Source organism: Leptopilina heterotoma, unplaced genomic scaffold (assembly GCF_015476425.1).
Source record: "Leptopilina heterotoma isolate Lh14 unplaced genomic scaffold, ASM1547642v1 Lhet_19, whole genome shotgun sequence".
In the NCBI taxonomy this organism is placed as follows: Eukaryota; Metazoa; Arthropoda; class Insecta; order Hymenoptera; family Figitidae; genus Leptopilina; species Leptopilina heterotoma.
Window position 1 is genome coordinate 2292899 of NW_025110908.1, and position 16910 is coordinate 2309808.

At 31.2% G+C, this 16910-nt stretch overlaps 2 protein-coding genes across 2 annotated transcripts; both read right to left on the minus strand.

Annotated features, from left to right (window-relative positions):
• Positions 1-116: 116 nt before the first annotated feature.
• On the minus strand, positions 117-9993 carry LOC122500588 (ATP-binding cassette sub-family C member 4-like). Its single transcript, XM_043609590.1, has 16 exons — positions 9760-9993; positions 8048-8228; positions 7738-7848; positions 7503-7637; positions 6320-6524; positions 5704-5926; positions 5014-5631; positions 4397-4893; positions 4034-4321; positions 3703-3926; positions 3035-3531; positions 2332-2562; positions 1879-2225; positions 1496-1741; positions 1078-1377; positions 117-933 (listed from the first exon to the last, which is right to left on the minus strand). The coding sequence occupies exons 2-16, from the start codon at positions 8119-8121 to the stop codon at positions 781-783; spliced, it is 4149 nt and encodes a 1382-aa protein (XP_043465525.1). The 5' UTR covers positions 8122-8228; positions 9760-9993; the 3' UTR covers positions 117-780.
• A 592-nt stretch (positions 9994-10585) lies between these two features.
• Positions 10586-16758, minus strand: LOC122500589 (ATP-binding cassette sub-family C member 4-like). Its single transcript, XM_043609591.1, has 14 exons — positions 16685-16758; positions 16268-16378; positions 16052-16186; positions 15624-15828; positions 15178-15400; positions 14081-15105; positions 13718-14005; positions 13381-13613; positions 12768-13264; positions 12455-12685; positions 12002-12348; positions 11662-11907; positions 11240-11539; positions 10586-11143 (listed from the first exon to the last, which is right to left on the minus strand). The coding sequence occupies exons 1-14, from the start codon at positions 16756-16758 to the stop codon at positions 10988-10990; spliced, it is 4071 nt and encodes a 1356-aa protein (XP_043465526.1). The 3' UTR covers positions 10586-10987.
• Positions 16759-16910: the final 152 nt, after the last annotated feature.

Here is a 16910-nt window from a genome sequence, read left to right on the forward strand (position 1 = left end):
CTACAACTGGAATTATTCATAAATCAAACGTTAGTTTTACTTTCATTACATTTTTTTATTTTTGGCACTTTTTCAAGGAATAACAACTACATTTTTTTAAAATAAATAAATACGTGTTTTTAAAATATTTCAATTCTTTATTAAAAATATCGATTCACTTGAGATAAATGCAGTTTTTAGGACAGTTTTTAGAAATAATCCCTGAGTTAAAAGTACAGTATAAATTTATAATACATCAGAATAATACTTTGATTTGACAAAAACAAATTTACTGAAGAGAACAATTTGTATTATTGCAAAATACTTTGGCTGTCCTACATTTTTCAAAATTTACCTATAAAAAATAAATTTATCCAAATCTATATATATATATATATATACAGATTTACAATACTTAGCTAGTAAAAAAAGTTTCTATTTGTTATATTTTTACAAATTAATAAATAGATGAAAATCGGGTAATTGTTAAAATAGTAAAAAACTTTTAGTCTTGAATTTTCTTTGGCTGAAAAATTATTCTCACTTTAGAAATAACCTACTTAAGTTTTAATGGTCCGTAAGCACTTTCTTAAGTATAAATATTTACAATTCATTTCAGTATTTTCATTCACGATCCGGCCGTGTTAAAAAATGATTGCATACGAAATTTGCGAATAGAATATTTAATAAACGTTGAAATAAGAGATTTCTTTTAAATACGAAGTTTTTTTAAAACAGAAAAAATTATATATAATAATACTCTCTGTGACTATTAATAAAAAAAATTTTAGCAAGGCAGTACTAAAAAGAATTTCCTGGTTGCTTGTGTTTTTCCAAGTATGCTTTTTCTGCAACTTGAGATAGCTGATCGAACATAGCTCGACCTGTTTCTTTAACTAATGAGGTAAATTGTCCAAATTGGTTTTGCAGAAGAATATGCGGATGATCGAATTCCTGAAACGATATTTTTTGTTTGAATAAACACTGACAAAAAATAATTCATAGAAGGCAACAATTTTATATTAGAATAAAATTGTTTTTTTTTACATAAATATTTCTTTGTATAAATATTTTTTGAGTTTTGAAGAATATTCTTACCGCCATCTGCCCTAAGTCCATGACTAAAACTTTATCACTGTCCATGATCGTATTTAATCGATGAGCAACTGTGAGTACAGTGCAAGAAGCGAATTTAGTCCTTATGGTTCTTTGAATCAGAGCATCCGTCTGAGGATCCACGTTCGCTGTGGCTTCGTCCAGCATTAGAATACGATTGTTCCTTAGAATTGCTCTCGCGAGGCAAATCAGTTGACGTTGTCCAACGCTGAAATTGCTTCCTCTGTCGGACACTCGACTGTCCAATCCGTTAACGGCCGCGATCGCTTCTTTCAGTTCCACCTGTTCATCATTTTTAAAAATCGCATAAAATTCACTTCAAAACTTAAATGTAATTTTAATTTTTCTAATTTAATTTTGTTGTTTCGACAAAAGGTTAGAAAGGAAATAGAGAAATTACCTCTCCCAGAACGTCCCACAATACAATATCAGAAAATTCCTCGAAAGGATCTAGATTTCTCCTGATAGTTCCTGAAAATAGAACCGGATCTTGTGGAATGATGGAAATTTGTTGGCGAAGATCTTCCAAACAAACGGTTCCCGTGTCTATATTGTCGATTTCAATGACTCCGTCGATTTTCGCGAGACGGAAAAGAGCGGCTATGAGAGACGATTTCCCAGCGCCAGTTCTGCCAACTATTCCAACCTGAAGAATAGTTTTGCTTTTAGAAATTCGTTTACTATGGAATAGTGTAAAAATTGTATCCGAAATTGTAAAATTGTAAATAACTGATTAAAGAAGTTTATAATTAAGATGAATCAATTACTAGATTAATAATTAACCTTTTCAGAAGGATGAATGACGAGATTGAGGCCTTTCAAAACTGGAGGATCATCATCAGAATATCTCAAGTACATATTTTTGAATGCAATGTTGCCCATATTTGGCCAATTTGAAGGAGGCGTAACAAAAGAGTCAGGTGGAGTTTGTTTCATTTTCTTTTTGGAAATTACTCCTTTGTCTCGTAAATTAGGCTCTGGAGGAAGTTCAACATATTCTAAAACTCTTTCAACCGACATCAATTGATTCGCTACTTCTGCACTCTGACGCATTCCCCATTGAATCAATCCCAACATTGACATCACTTGAGTTATAGCCAGACCAACTTTTCCTCCATTCTCAGAAGACGCTGAAATTTAAATTTATTTTTAAATCTCTGAGTTTTTAATTTTTCATCGTCTTTGACATTTTATTTTTATACAATTGAAATTCAAATGTTTTGCCTAGATACTTACGATCACTGCTAATGAGAAAACTAAAAGTCACCAGAGTCGTGAAAATAAAACTAAAAACGTCCAATGAAAATCCAAATGCTGAACTTGTTGTAATAAATATAAACCAGGACGAGGTGTGGAAATCTTGAAATTTGTCAAATTCATCTTTTAGTACTTCTTCAGCACCAAAAGCTCTAATCGTTGTCAATCCATTCAGAGTTGTGTTGAGATGAGTGAAAATCGGCGAACGAGCTGGTTAATCAAATTAATTATTATTTTCTATTCTTCATTTTTATATTGTAATTTAAGGGGGTCACCCCGTGTGATGGGTTCAAATAATTCCAAAAAATTACGTTTTTTTGAAAAAAAAAATTTCAAAGTCGCGTAAAAAATTCAATTTTTAATAATTTTAAATAATTCTGGTTCCGGCTATAGCTACATCCTCACAGATTAAAATGCGTTTTGATTTTTTAATTTTAGTTCAGTCAATTAGTCAGTATCGTGGTCGCCGATAGACGGCGTTTTTATGATCATAATTACTTTCCAATTTTATAATTCGGAATCATTAAAATATTTTCACTTGCAAAAATTTTAATTTGTTGTTAAGAGTTGTGTTGAGATGTGTGAAAATCGGCGAACGAGCTGGTTGATCAAATTAATTTGACAAACAATAAATATCTTTCTCTCAAAAATCAGTTTAAATATTTAATGTAAAGAAACTTACTTATTCCCTCCAGTCGTTTTATATTTTTACTTGTCTTGAGATAAACTTTTCGAATCCAATAAAACATGGTACCAAATAGGATAATTGGAATGATATAGTAATAGTTGACGATACAAGTGACAATCAGACTTCCCATGACCAACATGGTTACTTGTCCAGCGTCCAAGAGGCTCTTTGGCAGTAATTCGTCAATACCTCCTAAGTCCTTTGAAAATCTGTTAAGAATTCGTCCGCTTGGATTTGTGTCAAAAAATCGCATTCCTGTTCTAATCAGAGCACTAAATACCATGTCGTGTAATCGTTGACTTGCTCTCATACACAATCTATAAAAAGCATATGATCTTGTGAAACCAATGACAAATATCGATGACACTATTCCAATGTACACGTAAATGTAAACTTTTTGCGACCATGGTTGAGCTTTAAAGATTCCGTCGTCCTTCCGATTTATTGTTATATTTGACATTTTGTATACTTTTGCTTCTTCTGCTGTTATCCTAGAAATTTAAATATTATATTAAGCTTATGGTAATATTTATATAAGTATATGATCTTATGTAAATATATTGATGGTTAGAATTTAAAATCTTCAAAGACGAAGACCAGGACGTTAGATATTAATTATATAAATAATTTACAAGTATATGTGGAGTGTTTCTCAGACTTACAGAACAGGAATATAAAGGTCATTCAAACTGGCAGCCAACTGAGTTAGGATAAACAAAAGAAGTACGAGAAAAGCAAAGAATAAATTAGCTCCAGATCTAAAGTAGTTCAAGAATAGTGAACCCTTGACAGTTCCTTTTGAAGTTCCCTCAACTAATTCATCTACAGTTTTGGGTTCATCCTCATCTTCAGCATCCGTATCGCCACCACCATCTGCTGATTTGCTCTAAAGATTCAAATTTTTTATTATTATAATTATTAAATTATATATATAATAATTTGAAAAAATAATATTCACTTTAAATAAATGATTCTTTTTGGAAACAAACTTACTCTACAGCTCGAAGTAGAAAATTGTCTTCGCAAGATATTTCTTTCCGTGAATGAATCTTCGAGATTTTCAGGATTGGTTTCCGCAGCAATGAGCGGCATGTACTCAGGATGACTTTGGAGGAGCTGCTGATAATTCTTGTAGAATTGCATCTTGCCCTGATCGAGAAGAATAATCGCGTCGACTCCTTTGATGTACTGAAGCTGATGAGTCGCCAGAATTCGAGTCTTTCCGGACAAATAGTGCTTCATGCACTCTTCGAACAAGTGCTTCCCCACGTGCGCGTCCACCTAGTTCCGAAAGTTTAGATTTTAGCAGTGAATTGACATTGGACACTGGATGGAAATTTGAAAAATGACAAGTACCGCGCTGAGAGGATCGTCGAACAGGTAGATGTCGGCCTGCCTGTAGACGGCCCTCGCCAGATTTATCCTGGCCTTCTGACCCCCGGACAGGGAGCTGCCTCTGTCTCCGACGATGGTTTGGTCCCCTTGGGGAAACTGCTTGAAGTCCCTGAGGAGGGCGCACGCCTTGACGACTCTCTGGTACCGCTGTCTGTCGTAGGGCTGGCCGAAGAGAATATTTTGCCTCACGGACGACCCGAAGACCCAGGATTCCTGACCTGCGTAACTCAAGCCTCCCTTGACTCTGATGCTTCCCTCCGTGAGTGCGATTTCTTTGAGAATTGCAGAGAGCAGGGAACTCTTGCCGGCTCCCACCATTCCGATGACCATGTACAGTTTTCCGGTCTCTATTTCCAGGTTAACCTTCTCCAGGGTATTTTCTGATTGTCCAGGCTCCCATTTTGCTGTTACGTTGTCCAGTTTGACGGCCCAAGTCTCTGACGGTTCATCCATTACATCTATTTTTTTTTAAAACAAATAATTACTTAAAAAATGATTTAAATTAACTTAATAACTTAATATAATTAATTTAAATTAAATTAAAACTAACATTAGTCAATTTTATAAATAAATTTTACCTTCAATGTTCGTGTTTTTCAAAAAATCACTAGCTCGCCCTACGAATCCATTTTTCTTATTTTTCAAGTCCTCAGAAAGATCCTCATCAATGAAAGGAATATCTATTTTAATAAAATTTTCCTTGTTATTCATTTTACTTGTCCCTTTGACATTGCAAGACCGATGCAAATGAGGATTTACTTCTTGATACTCTTCATACAATAAAAAATATTGCAATCTTCGAACAGCCACTAGACATTCAGCAATTTCCGCAATGCCTCGAACGAACATACTGGACATTGTGTTCGAAAGAACAGAATAATATGACGCGAAGACAAAGACTCTGTCGGCTGTTAATGGTTCCTTATACAACATCATTGTCAGTAAAGTTGCGAATAGTGCCAGTTTTGATGTTAATATATTGAAAGTCATATAAATTCCCCGTATGTAAGAGCTTTTTGTGACTATCTTCAATTCCTGCTTGCGAGCATTTGCCACTAAAGCGCAAAACGGTTTTTCCCAAGCGTACATTTTTATCACTTGAACTCCTGAGATTATTTCGTCCATAAGTCGCACTCTCTCGTCTGTTTTGATTGCAGTTTGCGATCTATAAATCGACGACAGTTTTCCTGTGAACGCTGAAAGAAATTTAAAAAAGAATTCATTTTTACTCTAAGAATTAAATATTAATGCAATGATGTGATAGTTACATTGAATTGGAACGACGACGAAAACAACAGCAATTCCAATAAGTCCAGCATATCCAGCTTCAGAGTATAATAAATATGCGATAATTAAAGCTGAAAGAGGAGCTGACCACATATAATGGATAAGTACTGACACGAGATCAAACCTGTTGACATCGTTTGCCACTAAATTAACTATTTTTCCTGGAGCCGTTTCTCCCAGGGCAGTCTTACTAAGTTTCAAGGCCTGGAAAATAACAATTAATTGAATGTGTTTGATTATTATTGATATAGTTTTTTAGCGATTGAATAGATATTTTTTCTTTATCATCTAAATTAATGAATGAAATATTTTTAAATTAGTCACAAGAGTATAATTATAATGAAAATACGCTAGTTTTATTACTTTTACAAAACTATAACCAAAAGATTGGATCTGTCCTTTTATTTCAATTTATTCACAAGTTTTTTATCCCTCAATTCAAGACTTTACGATATTTTATTCCATCGTACAGTAAGATTTTATTTAATCTTAAAAGTAAAATCCAACTCTTGTGGTTAAGTAACAAAAGTAGCAAAACTACAAAATCTTGTTATTATCTTGTGACATCGAGGTGTAAGTTGATAATTAATTAATTACCTTTCTGTAAACAAGTGAACATACTGCAACACGTATTCTGCCTCCCACGTGAAAAGATCCATAAATGGATTGATTTAAGCTGATCACAGTTAAACATGAAAAAAGACATATTCCTCCAGCAAACAAAAGTGCTGTTTGGTAAGGTACTTCGGTTTTTGGTCTAAAATACTGCAAAAAACCACTCAAAAGTATAGGTGTTCCCAATCTGAAATTTAGAATTTAATAAATTGGCTGACACTCTCTACATATAAAAATACTGCAAAGTAGATAATTTCTGATTTCTTTACACTATATACTGTGAATACTTTATTACACATCAATGAACAATGAGCGCTTGCTTTTATACACTCAACTCATACATTAAAAATGGTACTTTCTTCCATTCAGTGCAGGAAAGGGCAAAGGAGCTCCATCTAGCGGGATTTTATCAAAGTTTTGTGACCTTGCTTTTTGATGAATTTGATAAAAGTTTTCGCGCGGTTTTCGCATTCAGACTTGACATTAAGATGAATTCTGATCAATTCTGCCAATTAATTGTGTTTTAATTAAATATGTGACGCGAAATGAGAAGAGGTACGTTAAAAATTGAAATCGTTTTAGTAATATAAATCCCAAAAGATAATTCCTGGTGTTTTTTGTTCATGGCGTCGCTCTAGTCGCTCAAAATTTTCTTTTGCACTTTGCGGCAACAGATACATACCTTTTCTCGTGTCGTGTGTCACATTACTTTAAAATCAAGTGTTAGTCTCTGATCCTATTATCTAATTAATTATAATCAGTTAATGAAGTGAATTGAGTGAATAAAAGTGAGTGCCATATGAAGGGAGACGCGCATGCAGAATAATTCTACAATTGGACCACATAACCTCAAAATATTCCAAAACAAGGGCAGCAAAGGTAATTTAAATAATGTTTTTACAATAGGACAAATCCTCAAATTTTTCAAACAGTTATTTGCTGCACAACAAATAGTTTCATGTTTAAATCGTACAAGTGTAGAATTTCTAAAGCAGTTGAAATTCGATCACAATCAATTTTTGAACTCGTCGAAAAATATTAGTTTTTCTTTTTGCACTTTTGCACAATGGTAATGTGTAAAATTTTGAATGAATATTGTGTAATAAATTTTAGGTTAATTCTTTTGGTTTATAATACAGAATATGTTTTTAAAATTTAAACAGACCTTAATATTAATTCATTAAATATCTGAAGTATTCCAAGGAGAAAATATTCCCACACGAAAGTCCGAGAAATTACTTTTAGTAAACTTATTTTTTCTTTACGATTGTTTGTAATTTTCACTTCTTTGTTCCAAGATCTGAAAAACAACGATATTTAATTAGAACAATATTTAATATTTACTTTAAAACAATACAATACAATTTTTATAATTCGGTTAAAATATTAAAAATACAAACTTTTCTAATCTATCGCCAAGAAAAGATGATTTGTCTTCTTTCAATGGATCAAATAAATCTTCTGTTCCTAATATTTTTGTATATCCCGTTTTGAATAGACGTACAGTCCACCTGATAAGACAAAAAACATTTTCTTTTTAATATTAATATTTACAATTAAATTAAATAAAATTAATACAATTTTCAAAACTTGTTTGAATTAAATGTTTGCAAGGGAAAATTAAAAAATCATTAATAACTTATTTATAATTATTAATTAATATAAAACGTCAAACATATTTCTATAAATTATATTATTTTTTATACACACCACCATAATAAAACTGATATACAAGAAGCTTTTTCTCTTGGATTTGGATTTGTGGTCGTTTTTCTTCCATCCATCTCGATTGATGGACTTTTTACAATAATTGTTAAATTTAAATTTATAAATAAAAAACTTAAATTTTAATGAGAATATAGATTTATATGAGACTAGATTTTTCGAACACCTGAAATAGAAATAAAAATATTAGTAATAGACATTAAAAATTTCATAAGTTAAATTGTTAAATAAAATCTTCAGTTTTAGTATTCTTTTTAAATAGAAGAACAAACGAATAAAGCCCAAATTGAAAACAGAATGATGGCATAACACAACATTCTGATGACACTCTTGTTTTAATTATGCGTGTGCTATGAATTACATATTTTATTTCAAATTAGTTACTTTTTTATAAACAAATTTTAGCTTAAAAAAATTAATAATTTATTATTATTATTAATATTTTAATTAAAGATTGAAAATAATTAATAATTTTCTATCATTAAAAACGACTTTTTTGAACTTTCTCATCTTTCAATTTTCTATTTTTATTTTAAAAAGGAATTAACAAAATTTGTATTCGAATTAATCTTTTATAAAGAGATTTTTTCTGAAATATTGATGAATACGTATTTTATTTGCACTTAAATTCAAAATTGGAAACGATATCAATTTCTGACAATAGTGCAGCAAAGTTACTTAAAGTGTAGCAGCCTTTTGTTTAATTACGTCTTAAGATGTAATAATTTCTCAAGTGACGAAATGATTCAGCATTACTCTTATCAGATTAAATTGAAATAAATCATCATATTCGTTTCAAATCATATTTATTACAGTTATTGTTAACGTTAATAAAGTTCACAACATGATCAGGAAAAAAAATGTTCTTCTTAAATTTGTATATATTTTTTTATTAAAAATGTTACGCGTATATAATTTATATTTATAATTATATTTATATTTTATTTGTTTTAAATAAATTTTATTTGGTTTAAATAAAATTTTTCTCTGGGTAAAGGAGTTAAAATTATACACGCATTAATTATTTTTGAAAAATTAACATTACCGAGTAATTTTTTAAAGATACTTGAATTTTTAAAAAAAACTTTCTTAAAAAATTATCAAATTAATTGAAATTTGGTGAAAATAATTAAATTTGATAAAAAATATTATTAGAGATATAAAAATATCGAATTTTCAAATAATTTTTATTTATAATAAAAATAAAAAATTTAATAATTATAGTAAATAATATAGTTAAATTTTACAAAATTTTTTTTAGTGTTTCTTTTCAATACTTTCGTTTTAAAAAAATGAGTCAGGAAATTATTGAGAAATTATAAAGAATAATAAATAAATGATGGAAAAATTGTCTTAATATTAAGTAATAATATAATAATTTATAACAATAATTATAGTAATAATAAAGCAAAGCTTATTCACCCGGGGCACCTTAATATTATATATTGTAACAAAATTGCACAACAATAGCAAGATTCACGCAATGTTTACATTAAATGTAGCAATTGTATATAAGTGTTCTTTTTGATAGAAAATAAATTAAACACTAAATTAAAAATTACTGTCAAAAATATTAATTACTATGAACTGATATATAAATTAAATGAAATAATATCCAAATATAAATATCATAATATCAATAAATATCAAATACAAATTTTTAACTGAAAAAGCGTGCAAGTAAATATTGTTTTTACCTGTTTGTTTCAAATAACGACTTCTTTTATTCACAGAAATCACCGGAAATTTGATAATTTACTTAAATTATTAGTTATTATTTATAAAAGATTCTATTATTTTTTTCTATAATTTTAAAACTATTTGCCTTCTATTTTTAATTTAGGATTTTCAAATAAATATTTAAAATAACGACTAATGCTACAACTAAAGAGATTACGTCTAAAGTTACTAAGGCACTGATTAAAATGACAATGATTTCACTTGTTTTTATTTCTCAATTCTCATGAAAGCGGTTGGGCAATCTAGTTAATTTCAGTTCAGAAATTTATCCTACTCTTATCGACAGAAAGTTACTATTCATAAAGAGTGGCAAATTCAAACGGTGAAAATAAATTCAAGTGAACTTATAAAAAATATTTCTTTCAAATTTTTCCACATTTTTCTTCAAAAATATGATTATTAAAAACTTTTTTCATAAAATTATGATAAAATTTTGAAAAATATAAAATTTGTTTCGATAAAATTTTACAAAATTTACAATTGTTTTGATAATTTTTTAATTAATTACTTTAGAGAATTTAATTATCTTCAAAAAATTTTAATTAAAATTTTTTCTAAATTTCAATTTGAAACCTTTACAAATTTAATTATTCATTATAACATTTTAACTAGGTACAACACTACTTCCAATTTTAAATTTTAATTTCTAGAATCTTAATAACTGTAATTATTCTTTTCTAAATAAATTTTTTTTTATTTACAAATTTTTCAATTGGTTTACATTTATTTAGATATTTGAAAATTCAACTACAGTAGGATCTTTCAATAGTGCAGTCGTCGAAAATATTGTGCACTGTTCGAAGCAAGCAAAAATTAAAACATTCAGGTCTGTGTCCAGAAAATTAAGGGTCGCCCACTACTAAATACCGGGCACCACTAAATAATACTAAATAATCAAATGAGCGACGGCACTGTATTTGACGTCACAGATTCCCTTTCCCTTTGCCTCCTGAAACCCCTTGTCTACTCAATTCACTAATGACTGCACTATTGAAAGATTCTACTGTAATTTTGGAAAAAAATTTAAATTTTGAAAAATTGAATTATTGTTCAGAGTATTAAAATTTAATGGTCTTCAAAGAGCTGTTTAAGATTTCCGATATTTTCAAACTTCATTAAAAACTAGTCATTTTAAAAAATAAAATAAGACACTGGTTAAATGGTAAATAATATTTCACGGCAATACTAATTATAATCTGATGGATTGTCCTCGTGTTTTGATAAGTATGCTCGTTCGGCAACTTTGCACAATTGATCGAACATAGCTCGTCCAGTTTCTCTAACTAAGGAGGTAAATTGTCCGTATTGGTTTTGCAGAAGAATGTGCGGATGATCGAATTCCTAAAATAAATATTCAATTTTAATTAAATTATTTTTGTTAATTAATAATATTAATAGGCTTATGATAGGTTTTATGGAGAATTTTTATTTTCTTACCGCCATTCGTCCTCTGTCCATGACTAAAACTTTATCACTATCCATGATCGTATTTAATCGATGAGCAACTGTGAGTACAGTGCAAGAAGCGAATTTAGTCCTTATGGTTCTTTGAATCAGAGCATCTGTCTGAGGATCCACGTTCGCTGTGGCTTCGTCCAGCATTAGAATACGATTGTTTCTTAGAATTGCTCTCGCGAGGCAAATCAGTTGCTGTTGTCCAACGCTGAAATTGCCTCCTCTGTCGGACACTCGACTGTCCAATCCGTTAACGGCCGCAATCGCTTCTTTCAGTTCCACCTGTTCATAAATTTTTAAAACTTGCATAAAATTCAACTCAAAACTTAATTTCTCTAAAATTTTAGTATCTAATCTATTTTAGTTGTTTTGACCAAAAGTTAGAAAAGAAATTTGTAAATTACCTCATCGAGAGCTTCCCACAGGAGACTATCTGAAAATTCGTTAAAGGGATCTAAATTTCTTTTGATAGTTCCTGAAAATAGAACCGGATCTTGTGGAATAATAGAAATTTGTTGGCGAAGATCTTCCAAACAAACGGTTCCCGTGTCTATATTGTCGATTTCAATGACTCCATCGATTTTCGCGAGACGAAAAAGAGCGGCGATTAGAGACGATTTCCCAGCGCCGGTTCTACCAACAATTCCAACCTGGAGAACATTTTTCCTTTTAGAAATTTAATTAAAGGGCATTTACTCAAGAAACTTGTAAATTAATTTTGTAGTAAATAAATGTGTAATTAACCTTTTCCGACCGGTGAATGACGAGGTTGACGCCTTTCAAAACTGGAGGATCATCATCAGAATATCTCAAGTACATATTTTTGAATGCAATGTTGCCCATATTTGGCCAATTTGAAGGAGGCGTAACAAAAGAGTCAGGTAGAGTTTGTTTCATTTTCTTTTTGGAAATTACTCCTTTGTCTCGTAAATTAGGCTCTGGAGGAAGTTCAACATATTCTAAAACTCTTTCAACCGACATCAATTGATTTGCTGCTTCTGCACTCTGACGCATTCCCCATTGAATCAATCCCAACATTGACATCACTTGAGTTATAGCCAGACCAACTTTTCCTCCATTCTCAGATGACGCTAAAAGTTATATTTATTTTTAAATCTCTGAGTTTTTAATTTTTCATCGTCTTTGACATTTTATTTCTATCCAATTGAAATTAAAAAATTTTGCCTAGATACTTACGATCACTGCTAATGAGAAAACTAAAAGTCACCAGAGTCGTTAAAATAAAACTAAAAACGTCCAATGAAAATCCAAATGCTGAACTTGTTGTAAGAAACATAAACCAGGACGAGGTGTGGAAATCTTGAAGTTTGTCAAATTCATGTTTGAGTACTTCTTCAACTCCAAAAGCTCTAATCGTTGTCAATCCATTCAGAGTTGTGTTGAGATGTGTGAAAATCGGCGAACGAGCTGGTTGATCAAATTAATTTGACAAACAATAAATATCTTTCTCTCAAAAATCAGTTTAAATATTTAATGTAAAGAAACTTACTTATTCCCTCCAGTCGTTTTATATTTTTACTTGTCTTGAGATAAACTTTTCGAATCCAATAAAACATGGTACCAAATAGGATAATTGGAATGATATAGTAATAGTTGACGATACAAGTGACAATCAGACTTCCCATTAACACCATGGTTACTTGCCCTGCGTCCAAGAGGCTCTTTGGCAGTAATTCGTCAATACCTCCTAAGTCCTTTGAAAATCTGTTAAGAATTCGTCCGTTTGGATTTGTGTCAAAAAAGCGCATTCCTGTTCTAATCAGGGCACTAAATACCATATCGTGCAATCGTTGACTCGCTCGCATACATAATGCGTAAAAAACAAACGATCTCGTAATACCAATCAAAAATATCGATGTCACTATTCCAATATATACATAAATGTAAACTTCCTGCGACCATGGTTGGACCTTAAAGAGGCCCTCGTCTTTCCGATTTATTGTTATATTTGCCATTTTGTATACTTTTGCTTCTTCTGCTGTTATCCTAGAAATATAAATATTATATTAAGCTTATAGTAATATTTATCAAAAATGAAGATTAGGTTGTTAGATATTAATTGAATTGTTTACAAATATATGTGAAGTGTTTTTTAGACTTACAGAAAAGAAATATAAAGGTCATCCAAACTGGCAGCCAACTGTGTTAGAACAAACAAAACAAGTACGAGAAAGCCGAAGAATAAATTAGCTCCAGATCTAAAATAATTCAAGAATAGTGAACCCTTGACAGTACCTCTTGAGGTTCTTTCTACCAATTTATCAACCAATTCATCAGTTGTAGGCTCTTCCTCATCTTCACCATCCGTATTATCACCACCATCTGCCGCTTTGCTCTAAAGATTCAAATTTTTCATTATTATAATTATTAAATTATAATAATAATTTGAAAAATTAATATTAACTTTATATAAATGATTCTTTTTGGAAACAAACTTACCCTATTGCTCGAAGTAGAAAACTGTCGTCGCATCGTACTTCTTTCCATGAAGGAATCATCGGCATTTTCCGGATTAGTTTCCGCTGCAATAAGCGGCATGTACTCAGGATGATTTTGGAGGAGCTGCTGATAATTCTTGTAGAATTGCATCTTGCCCTGATCGAGAAGAATAATCGCGTCGACTCCTTTGATGTACTGAAGCTGATGAGTCGCCAGAATTCGAGTCTTTCCGGACAAATAGTGCTTCATGCACTCTTCGAACAAGTGCTTCCCCACGTGCGCGTCCACCTAGTTCCGAAAGTTTAGATTTTAGCAGTGAATTGACATTGGACACTGGATGAAAATTTGAAAAATGATAAGTACCGCGCTGAGAGGATCGTCGAACAGGTAGATGTCGGCCTGCCTGTAGACGGCCCTCGCCAGATTTATCCTGGCCTTCTGACCCCCGGACAGGGAGCTGCCTCTGTCTCCGACGATGGTTTGGTCCCCTTGGGGAAACTGCTTGAAGTCCCTGAGGAGGGCGCACGCCTTGACGACTCTCTGGTACCGCTGTCTGTCGTAGGGCTGGCCGAAGAGAATATTTTGCCTCACGGACGACCCGAAGACCCAGGATTCCTGACCTGCGTAACTCAAGCCTCCCTTGACTCTGATGCTTCCCTCCGTGAGTGCGATCTCTTTGAGGATTGCAGAGAGCAGGGAACTCTTGCCGGCTCCCACCATTCCGATGACCATGTACAGTTTTCCGGTCTCTATTTCCAGGTTAACCTTCTCCAGGGTATTTTCTGACTGGCCAGGCTCCCATTTTGCTGTTACATTGTCTAGTTTGATGGCCCAAGTCTCTGGCGGATCATCCATTACAATGAAAGGAATATCTATTTTAGTTGAATTTTCCTTGTCATTCATTTTACTTGTCCCATTGATAGTGCAAGACCGATGCAAATGAGGATATATTTCTTGATACTCTTTATACAATAAGAAATGTTGCAATCTTCGAACAGTCACTAGACATTCTGCAATTTCCGTAATTCCTCGAACGAACATAGTGGACATTGTGTTCGAAAGAACAGAATAATATGACGCGAAGACAAAGACTCTGTCGGCTGTTAATGGTTCCTTATACAACATCATTGTCAGTAAAGTTGCGAATAGTGCTAGTTTTGATGTTAATATATTGAAAGTCATAAAAATTCCCCGTATGTAAGAGGTTTTTGTGACTATCTTTAATTCTTGCTTGCGAGCATTTTCCACCAAAGCGCAAAACGGTTTTTCCCAAGCGTACATTTTTATCACTTGAACTCCTGAGATTATTTCGTCCATAAGTCGCACTCTCTCGTCCGTTTTGATTGCAGTTTGCGATCTATAAATTGACGACAGTTTTCCTGTGAACGCTGAAAGAAATTTAAAAAAGAATTCATTTTTACTCTAAGAATTAAATATTAATGCAATGATGTGATAGTTACATTGAATTGGAACGACGACGAAAACAACAGCAATTCCAATAAGTCCAGCATATCCAGCTTCAGAGTATAATAAATATGCGATAATTAAAGCTGAGAGAGGAGCTAACCACATATAATGGATAAAAATCGACACGAAATCAAATCTGTTGACATCGTTTGCGACTAAATTAACTATTTTTCCTCGAGCCGTTTCTTCTAGGGCAGTCTTGCTAAGTTTCAAGGCCTAGAAAATAACAATTATTTGAATGTGTTTAATTATTATTGATATAGTTTTTAAATTAGTCACAAGAGTATAATGAAAATACGTTAGTTTTGTTACTTTTGCATGCTAATCAAAAAGTGAACCTTTCAGAGAATATCTCTGATAATCTATACAATATTTTGGTTCATCGAGATGTCCATAATTACATTAATTATGGACATTAATTATATAATTAATTAATTACCTTTCTGTAAACAAGTGAACATATTGCAACACGTATTCTGCCTCCCACGTGTAAAGATCCATAAATGGATTGATTTAAGCTGATCACAGTTAAACATGAAAAAAGACATATTCCTCCAGCAAACAAAAGTGCTGTTTGGTAAGGTACTTCGGTTTTTGGTCTAAAATACTGTAGAAAACCACTCAAAAGTATTGGTGTTCCCAATCTGAAATTTAGAGTTTAATAAATTCGCTGTTAAATTTGTGTGGAATTGGACTTAATACTTTCGTGATAAAAACGACACTCACTACACATATAAAAATACTACAAAGTAGATAAATTGGTAAAAGTATGAATTAATATTGTGTAGGAATAGATTTTAACTTATAACCAATTTTTTTGATTTAATTTTATATAATACAGAATATGTTTTTAAAATTTATACAGACCTTAATATTAATTCATTAAATATCTGAAGTATACCAAGGAGAAAATATTCCCATACGAAAGTCCGACCAATTACTTTCAATAAACTTATTTTTTCTTTACGATTGTTTGTAATTTTCACTTCTTTGTTCCAAGTTCTTAAAAAAACGATGTATATTGTAATATTTACTTTAAAACAATAAAACAAAATTTTTGTAATTCGGTTAAAATATACAAACTTTTCTAATCTATCGCCAAGAAAGGATGATTTGTCTTCTTTTAATGGATGAAATAAATCTTCTGTTCCTAATTCTTTTGTATATCCCGTTTTGAATAGACGTACAGTCCACCTGATAAGACAAAAAACATTTTCTTCTTAACATTATTTACAATTAATGCTACAATTTTCAAAACTTGTCTTAATTATTTTTGCAATGAAAAGTTAAAAAAATCATTAAAAACTTATTTCTAATAATATACAGAGGAAAAAAAGTCTGACTCCGTTTACACCTTAAATTCAGCCTTGAAAATAGGCTGAAAGTATGACTTTTTTTAGTGTGTAAATATATGAATTTCTTACTTGGCGGTATTAAAATTAATATAAAACGTGAATATATAAAACTTATTTCTATAAGTTATAATACTTTTATACACACCACCATAATAACACTGATATACAAGAAGCTCCTTCCCTTGGATTTGGATTTGTAGTCGTTTTTCTTCCATCCATTTCGATTGATGGAATTTTTACAATAATTATTAAATTTAAGTTTATAAATAAAAAACTTAACTTATTATTAATTTAAATAGTTAACAATTTTCTATGATTTAAAATGATTTTTTTAACTTTATTCTCATCTTTCAATTTTCTATTTATTTTAA